The sequence below is a fragment of the Podarcis liolepis genome (assembly GCF_965112155.1).
Source record: "Podarcis liolepis genome assembly, chromosome: 4".
NCBI classification, from domain to species: Eukaryota; Metazoa; Chordata; class Lepidosauria; order Squamata; family Lacertidae; genus Podarcis; species Podarcis liolepis.
In genome coordinates, this window is record NC_139558.1 from 53,625,470 (window position 1) to 53,635,300 (window position 9,831).

At 46.1% G+C, this 9,831-nt stretch overlaps 1 protein-coding gene across 1 annotated transcript in view; it reads right to left on the bottom strand.

Annotated features, from left to right (window-relative positions):
* MORC3 (MORC family CW-type zinc finger 3) overlaps positions 1-8,738 on the bottom strand; it is a 28,046-nt gene extending 19,308 nt beyond the window's left edge. Inside the window, exon 1 of the mRNA XM_083500187.1 lies at positions 8,587-8,738. Coding sequence (XP_083356313.1) covers positions 8,587-8,628 — 42 coding nt within the window. The 5' untranslated portion in view covers positions 8,629-8,738. The remainder of the gene's footprint in view (positions 1-8,586) is intronic.
* Positions 8,739-9,831: the final 1,093 nt, after the last annotated feature.

The following is a 9,831-nucleotide window of genomic DNA, read 5'->3' on the forward strand; positions in this document are numbered from 1 at the left end:
TATCAAAAAAGAATAATATAAAATAGAATGCTTATGATCCTTACAAAACACAATTATATAAAAAGAGGAAAAATAACAAAAAGAATAGAAAAATAGATGAAAAGAACTCCTACCTCCCTATCTGACAATTATCTGAAACAACAATTATTCAAAGTCAGGAGTCAGCAACCTAAGGCCCATGGGCTGGAAGGGGCCGTTTGGCTGGCCCACGAGCCGCCCCCAAACTGAGTCACGCGCTGTGCTAAACCGGCGCAGCGCGGCACGGGGACTTGCTTCCACAGTGCCAAAAATTGCATCTGTGCAGACACCAAAAATCGTGGGTGCACATGATCCAACCCACGAAGGGATCTCTGCAGGACCCAGGCAATATAAGCCTTGCCGAGTTTCCGGTTGATCGTGCACGCCATCACAGTTGGGGGAAACTGCTCCAGCGCAGCAGACCCCCAAGAAAAACCTCAAATCGAGCATTTTGAGGACGTGGGATCCAGCAGGTGTCAAAAAGCGGGCTCCCCCCTCCCGGCAAGCTCTGTTTTTGAGCTCCGAGAGTGAGGGGGTCATAGCTGTGATGCATCGTACAAAACGCTTACTTTGATGATACGAAGCTGCGAGACTGTGAGGCATCAGCGGTCAATTCTTCCAACATTAAAAGCATTCAATGACTGTATTGTGAGTACCTTCTACATTTGGATTAAAATTCGGAGCTACTCTATCCCATTTTTCCATAAATTTTTGATTTGAATTGCCTCTCAGGCTATTTGTCAGCTGCGCCATCTCAGCGAATTATTGTAGCTTATATTGCCAGTCCGTTATTGTCGGGACGACTTTTCCTTCCACCCCTTTGCCACCAAAGTCCGAGCTGCAGCCACTGCATATAAGAATACCTCTCTAAAGGTATTCAAGATGTCCCTGCCAACAATGCTTAACAGAAATGCCTTGGGTCTTTTTAAAAAGGTTATTCCAAACATTTTTAAAATTCCTCGTAAATTAAACCGCATAACACTTTGATCTTCCTACATGTCCACATGTGATACATATTGCCATTACTCTCACCACACCTCCAACAAATATTCGCTAAATTTTTATACATCTTAGATAGTCTTGAGGGGGTCAGGTACCATCTGTGTTGTATCTTTAACATATTTTCTTTGACGTTATAACATGCCGTAAATTTCATATTTGTTCTCCAAAGATCTTCCCATTCAGCCATCATTATTGGAGGTCCAATATCCTGTGCCCATCTTATCATTGTTGCCTTAACCTCCTCCTCCTTGAGCCGACTCCTGTTCAAAGTGTTTAACATGTGCACTCTAAATCAGTTTCCCCCCCTCTGCAGGATGTAACTTTTCCCAAATTTCCCCCCCAAGTCCAGCTTTAAATTCTTGGTCATCCAGACAGCCAATATGACTCTTCTAATGTCCTTCTAGTAATCCAAACAGGTATTTCTCCAGTTTCTATATAAAAGCTCTTACAAAGTTCTTTTAAAGAGTTTCATCAATCTCAGCCAAGTCACAGTCCAAAATTATTGCCAAATTGATATTCATCCAGTCTTCCTTCCTTGCGGTTCCTTTTCCTCCCCCTTAGATTCTCCCAGTCTTTCATCATTTTGATTCACTGGGGAAGAAGAGACGTGTTTCTTATTTCCTCTGCCTGATCTGGCATCCCCTCCAAATTGCTTTCCTCATAAGAGACCATAGCTTGAGTTGTATTGCAATTACCTGAACTGCCAACATCACCATCTGTAGGTTGTTCATTTTTCTACGAAGTGAATTTCCCCACCACCTCAACAGAACCTTTCAGCCCTTCCACTGGTGAATGGTTTCTAAATGCACAAGTGGGTCCCCACAACCTTTTTTGCAGAGAAGGTGGGACACAGAGAACATTTTCCTTCCTTCTCCAAACTGTACCTTCCTCTCATGGTTTGCTTGGTTCACATGTAATGTGAAGCCAGCCTCTGATTTCTTTCCTACCTGGCCTACAGCAGGAAGGAGCACAGCAGGGAATTTCTAGTAGAAACTGTGTTTATGGAATACAATCTTACTCAGCTATGAGTGATCACTGAAGAAGAAGAGGAGGAGGAGGAAGAAGCAGCAGCAGCAGCAGCAGCTGAGAATCAAGGGGAAGTGGCATCAGTATTCAAGTCAAAGAACTGGTTGCCAGATGTGAAATATATTGACTTTTTCCCAGCTCTCCAGGGCATTTCAGGACATAAACATTTGCAAAATGATCTAATTTGTTGGGGGATACCCCTTGGGAGAAACACCAGTGTTAGAAACTTGGATATACCAGCTAGGCACCAAATGGCTCCTTAAACCAAGATTACAGTCGCCAAAACGAAACATCTAGTTGCAACTGGAGCCCCCAAAGGTTTCTGTCTCCTTGGCCTTTGTGTCCTTCTCCCAATGTCCGGTAAAGGTCATAAAGGCTAAGAGTGAAACATCTGGTACAATACAGCTTGCTGACAATAAGTTTTAGAGAACAGGAGTTTGATAGGGTGGCTCCCCATCCCTCATTCTCCTCTCTAAGTGGTTTTCTGAGAATATTAGTTGCTGACTAGGAGATCACAACCTCCGCATGAATGACTCCAGAGTGCAAACATGGAAGCAGCAGCATGTTCTTACTAAAATCAGTTGAAAATCCACCAAGGATTGTGAAAGAAAATCCAAGACCAGACAAAGATTTACTAAAACAATACATCTCTTATGAGACATTCTGTGTGTTCCCCATCAAAAGCAATATTCTGGAAAGGGCATAATATTACTTTGTTCATCCTCCTCAGCTGTAGCTACATGCATCTGTCTTCCACCTGATGCATCATCACAGTGCAAACACAATAAAAGTGTTCGTGCCACTCCCTTTAGACTGGTTATTTAAGCCGGAAACAAAGGAAGTGAAAGGATATTAGAGTTGCCCCTCAGACTTACCATATTTTTCGCTCTATAGGACGCACCGGACCATAGGAGGGGGAGAACAGGGGGGAAAAAATTCTCTCCCTCTCTGCGCAGCGCCCCTTCAGCGAAGCGGCAGGAGAAACAGAGCCCCTTCCATTTCTCCTCCCGCTTCACTGAAGGGGCGCTGCGCAGAGAGGGAAAACTGTGCAGCACCTCTCCAGCGAAGCAAAGCCTGGAAAGCAAGAGGGATCGGTGTGCACCGACCCCTCCCGCTCTCCAGGCAGCTATCCGCAAGCCTTCTGAGCGCAGCGAGAACTCCCGCTGCTCTCCGAAGGCTTGCGGATAGCTGCCTGGAGCCCCCGGAGCGCAGTGGCAGTTCGCACTGTGCTCCGGGTGCTTCAGGCTTCAGATGGTTATCCACAAGCCTTTGGAGCGCTGCGCTCTGAAGGCTTGCGGATAGCTGCCTGAAACCCCCAGAGCGGCAGTTCTCGCTGCGCTCCGGGGGCTTCAGGCTTCTCCTTTTTAGCTGCGGGGCTGGGGCAGGGGAAACCTGAGCTTCCCCCAACCCCAGCCCCCAGAACAGGAGCCACTCAAAGCTTGTGTGCGGCTCTTGGGGGCTTTTCCTGCCTGCCTCCCCCCTGCATTCACTCCATAAGAAGCACAGACTTTCCCCCTTAGTTTTTAAGAGGGAAAAAGAGTATCCTATGAAGCAAAAAATACAGTAATTTGATAGGAAACCCAGCCCCTACAGGCAGGTTGGGCTTCACAGTGTAGCAGCATGTAGGTCATATTGTGTCAAAGACTGAGTGAGCTTCAAGCAGTCTTTGCTATGCTTCTGTCCAATTTGAACAATAAGCTTGCATCTATAGTCAGCTGTTATTACAATGGTGCCTTTTTTGCGCTTTTTTTTAAAAGCCGCTTGAAGAGGCGCAGTTGCGACGGACTGTGCTTTGCAAGACGAAAAACATCGCAAGACGAAAAGACTCGTGGAACGAATTCTTTTCGTCTTGCGAGGCACCACTGTATCTCCCCAAATCACTCTGGGAGAAATTCATTGTAGCTGTAAGGAGATTGTTCTGTCAGTGCAAGCATTTTAGCTTACCAGTGTGCTGCTCTGGGGGTTCCCTGACCTGTTCTGAGCCCATTTCAGGGGCTCAACTAGGCACACAGTAGACTTAAGTCACTCCTGGCTGCTACAGCAAAAGCAATACTCCCACCCACTCATCCACAGATAAAAATTAAACTGAAACACTCTCACCCCTCTCCCTAGCCCAGAGGTCAGCCATGCCAACCCAGGAATTTTATCTCCCTCCACTTAGATGCCTTGACTCAAGGCCAGGAACAAGTGCATTTTCCAGGGATGATGTGGCAACTCATCACTTGCAAGATGAGCAGCAAATGGAAAGCAGGGAGAAAGGACAGAAGTTTTCCTACACTGCAGTCCCAGCTGCTGCATCTCTCCTGCTGTTGCCCAGGGTCCTGAAAAGCTGAAAACCACCCATTTCTGGCAAACTAAGAAATTATGCATAAGAGCCAATATCTTTCTAGCTGTTGCCATATTTTCGTGTGCATAGCTGTAACTTAATAAAAATTTACCAGTGATTTTAACTTGCTTAGATCACTGCCTGTTAGTTGGATGGTAGCTCCAGAAACAGATCCCTGCTGAAAGGTGCTGAGGGCATGTTTTAAACTGTCTCTCACACACACACAAAAAAATAATAATAATCCTACAACTGAGGAAAAAAATCACATGGTGTCTATGGCACACAGTGTATTTCATCAGTTGAAGCTTATATACAGGGGTGCCTCGCAAGACGAAATTAATCCCTTCCGGAGACTTCCGGGTCAAGCGCCATCGACTAATGGCGGATTCCCTCCGAGCTCCGAAGGGAATCGGCTCCATAAAGGACGGGTCTTGCCGCCGCGGCGGCGCGGGGACCCTCAAAAACCACAGGCGCTGAAGCCTGTGGACTTGGTGACTCGGCGGGCACCATTTGCGCCCCCGACCCGCGAAGGAGCCTTTTTAAAGGCTGCGGAGTGGGGGCCGGGGAGTGGCGTGGTGCTGAGAGTAGACCGCTACTTTTACGGAGTGAAGCCGCAAGCCATGGCCGGAGAGCGCTGACTTCTTCCTTTGATTATTTGGACCCTAAAAGCAACACCTCGTGAGTAATACGGAAAATTGGAATTAAAAAAATTTTTCCTCTTGAATTTGGCACGATCGGGTGAGATGCTAAAAAGGAAGTCCGCCTCCCCTTTAAGTAGACACATTAAAGCAAGAACCGGATAACTAAGGTTGAGAGACTTTTCCTTTCCATGGGATATAAGTAAGTAATTTCACGATTTGGCATTATAAGTATTTGTGCTGGAGGATAAGAGTGGATGTTAAGTGCTGAAGTGCAACCCCCCGGGAGCCGGGAGCGATCTGCGAGAAAGCCTGTTGAGGAGATACAAAGAGTTTGACAGCTGTCAAACGAGCTGTCAAAGTTCGGAAAATTAGGTTTTTGTGATTTCTGCTGGTTATTTTTTGATACATTTGGATTTTAAACTGTTGAAAATAAAGAAGAAACAGAAACAAATTAATTTGACTGCTGGAATTAAGGCTGGAAGGAACACTAAGTAACTAGAATCCCTCTAGAGGGAGTTCTGAGACATTACAATGGCTGCAGATGGAAAAATACAGGCTGAGTTGGATAGAATGTTTTTTCTCTTGGGAAAATTACAAGGTCAGAGTGAAGCTATGGCTACAAATGTTACAGCTTTGAATTTTAAAGTAAACAGTTTTGCTGATTGTGTCAAGGACTTGATGCAAGAAACCTATGCAGCTGGAAAAGAAGAGAAATGTGTTGACTTAAAGGAGGGGGAAGGAGGAGCTGAAATGCTGCAGAGGAAAAAGGAGAGCCAGAGGCCTGCAAAGATGGATTTTAAGATGAAAATTTGGTTTGAGTTAGAGAAGGAAGATTGGAGAGATCTCCCTATGGGGAATCTGAAGACCTATGGATTACAAACTTGATTAAGATGAAAGTTGGAGCTTGTGGGACATCTGGGACATTTGGACTTAAAAGCAACAAGAAACAAGATTTGGGCTCCACTTTCGAACATGGAGATTTGGTTGGAAGAAGATCAGATATTTTTGAGACAGAGCCTCTCCAAAACCTGAGGGTTAATATAAAGGACTACCAACAAAACCGGCAGAGAGGGACTGAGAGAGACTTAAGGGCCTCGGACGTAAGATCTCCAGGCTGAGAGCTGATGATTGAGAGATACTTTTGGGATCGAAACCGGGAAAGGGGGGGGGGAGTGTTTTGGAATCCAAAGGGTGTAACTATATGGTTTTTTCTTTTGGTATTTTGTTTTGTAATTATTATAAAAATTGGGAAATTTGTGAAAGGGAATTTGGGTCGACCTTAGAAATGGGTGTAAATGATGAGAATTGGGGTCTAAATTGAGGCTCATAAGTTAAAATTGGGCATCTGAGATGAATTAAGTATGACATTAATAAGGTAAAAGTGGGGAATAAGAACTTGCTGAGCTAATTATGGGAATTGGGATACAAGAAGGGGAGATGTGGGGAAGTCAGTGAAAGATGTCAACAAAATAAGGATTTGAAATTATATTTGTTATTTGTGTGGTGTGGTGCTATGTATGTCTATGTTTTTGTGTTTGTCTTAAAATTTGTGGAAATTTAATATAGTCTCTTCGTCTAGCGTTTTTTTCGTCTTGCGAAGCAACCCTATTAGCAGCTTAGTGCTATTAGCGGTTTAACGGCTATTAAAGGCTTAGCGGATTAGCGGCTAAAAGGCTATTAGCGGCTTAGAAAAAGGGGGGGAGCGGAAAAAAATCGGAACACTTGCAAGACGTTTTCGTCTTGCAAAACACGCCCATAGGGAAAATCGTCTTGCGAAGCAGCTCAAAAACGGAAAACCCTTTCGTCTAGCAGGTTTTCCGTCTTGCGAGGCATTCGTCTTGCGGGGCACCACTGTACCAGTTATGGTCCCTTGCAGACAGAAACAGTGTGGCCATAACTTTGGTACCACTTACATAGCTTTACTTTTGCTTAGAGTTATTCACAGTAACCTCCAGATAGATATTGAAATGCACTAGATATAGAGCTACCTTTGAAAACTCTCCTGAAACTCTAGGACATGGGTAGGCAAACTAAGGCCCGGGGGCTGGATCCAGCCCAATCGCCTTCTAAATCTAGCCCGCGGACGGTCTGGGAATCAGCGTGTTTTTACATGAATAGAATGTGTCATTTTATTTAAAATGAATCTCTGGGTTATTTGTGGGGCATAGGAATTTGTTCATTTCCCACCCCCCAAAAAAATATAGTCCAGCCCCCACAAGGTCTGAGGGACAGTGGACCGGCCCCCTGCTGAAAAAGTTTGCTGACCCCTGCTCCATGACTTGGTAGTCCAAACTATAGATCAGGCTTCCTCAACCTCGGTCTGCCAGATGTTTTTGACCTACAACTCCCATGATCCCTAGCTAGTAGGACCAGTGGTCAGGGATGATGGGAATTGTAGTCTCAAAACATCTGAAGGGCCGAGGTTGAGGAAGCCTGCTATAGACAGACTAACTAGGACCTGCCAGCAAGGAACACTAACTATAGACAGACTAACTAGGACGTGCCAGCAAGGAACACCTGCTACTGGGACCAGTTCAGTGTGCTGGTATAAACATATAAGGCCCCAAACAGCTCAGGATCAAGTTATTTGAAAGACCACCTTACCCCTTAAATACCCAGTAGATCGCTGTGGTTTGTGAGAGCGTTTCTCCTGCAAGTTCCAAATATCTCAGAAACCCACTCCACAATAACTCAGAGCAGAGATTTTATGTGGCCACCCTTGTTCTGTGAAATAGCATTCCTATCAAGATGCACACAATGTGTCTACCGAGACGAGTTGCTGTGCTCACTAGACCTGGGTATCTTCACCACAGCCAGAGCATACATTATTGCCATTTGTCAGGCAAAAGCAACACTACTCAAATCCTGCCTCTGCTGACTCCTCCCCTCGAATTGCTGGAAAGCGAAAGCTAAAAATCAGGGCAGTTGCACCCCTCCCGCGCTTCCTTCTTTCAGACTCACACAAGCACCGTATTGTGTGCGCCCCCCTTCTCACGCAGAACTTCGCCCCCACGAGGGCACAAAAGGAGCAAGCAGTATTTACAACGCGCGTGCCGACATTTCAGAGGTGTCTGGAGCCTGCAGCATTGCAAAAAGATCGCTAAATCTAGATAAGAGAGCCAAACTCCTCCGCCTTTAGGGAGATGCACGGGAAAGAGAATTTGCCTCTCCCGCAAGGATGGGATTAGCCCACCAGCGGCTGCCTCTTATTTTATTTTGCACAATTTTTTGCACAAGAGGCAACTTGGAAGGGCAGAAAGGGGTTTCCCTAAAGAGAAGCCTCGGAGCCCTTCAGCTCCGCGCTGCTGAGAGAGCAAAAGGGACAGAAACCGGGGGGGGGGGGGGAGGGAGGTTCCCGCAGCCTAGAAAAACCGCACATTTATCTTCCCAGAGAGGATTTGCAACCGGGCGCCCCGAGAGCGCGAAAGGCAAGAACTCGAACATCTCCACCCGCGGCGGGTAAAGCGCCTACGGGACGACGCCCCAAACCTCGCCTCTGCCTCGCAAGCCCCATAAACGCAACCTGTCGCGGCACCCTGCGGAAAAAGCCGCCGCCTCCCCGCCCGCTCTCACCGCACTCAGAGGAATCCCGTTCTCCTTTAGGGCCGACGCCATCTTAGCTCCTCCAGTACAAAAGCCGCTGCCGCAAAAAAGCTTCCTTTTTCCCAGGCCCCTCTTCTTCAGCGCAAGTTATTTCCGGGGAGGAGACTGGGCGGAGCTGGGGAAAAAAATCAATAAATAACGTTTTCCCTTCGCTTTCCTTTGCGGCTGGCGCTGTTGTTGATTTGGCTCTGCCGACGATGAAACGCCACGAAGGGCCGGTCGCCGCTTGCATGGCCTTTCGGTTCCACTGTTTACGTCTTCGGCTTCCCTTCTCTGCACGTGTGTACGCAGATGCAGAGAGCGGGGAGTTCAAGTTGAAGGCATGATGCAGCGACAGTTTTTCGTAGCGGTCAGGGTGGGCTACTTCTCTGGAACGCAACCCGTGTAAAAGAGAGATTCAAGATAAGGGTGGGAGGCTAAATAGAAAGTGTCGCCTTCCGTATTTATTTAGAGAGATTTACAAGCTTCAAGAGCTCTCGAAGCGATCAATGTACGCAAACTAGGCAGGGCCAGATTTAGGTTTGATGAGGCCCTAAGCTACTGAAGGTAATGGGGCCCTTTATATGTCCACCTGCCCTTTGTCAACAACAAATTGTTGCTGTTTTTTGTGTTGAATATATGCTATATGGTAATTTATGGACCTAATAGGTATCTAAAGCCATTTGCACGTAACAAAATATGTATTTTATCATAGGTAGCCGTGTTGTCTGCCATAGTCAAAATACAAAAATTCCTTCCAGTAGCACCTTAAAGACCAACTAAGTTAGTTCTTGGTATAAGCTTTCGTGTGCATGCACACTTCTTCAGATACACTGAAACAGAAGTTGCCAGATCCTTCTATATAGTGAGAAGGTGGGGAGGGGTATAACTCAGAAGGGTGGTGGGAATGGGAGATTGGCAGATAGCTGAGATGAGCCTGTTGACGACTCTTAACGACTTTAATAGGTCTTACAGGAAAAGGCAAGGGGTGAGAAGGTGAGAAATGGCTTAGTCATGTATAATGAGATAAGAATCCAATGTCTCTGTTCAGACCAGGTCTCTCCATGGTTTAAAGTTTGGTAATGAGTTGCAATTCAGCAGCTTCTCTTTCCAGTCTATTTCTGAAATTCCTTTGTAGTAAAACAGCTACTTTGAGATCTTGTATAGAATGCCCTGGGAGATTCACACATCACACATACCATCTCGGGACTATTTAATTGCTCATCGTCTAACATT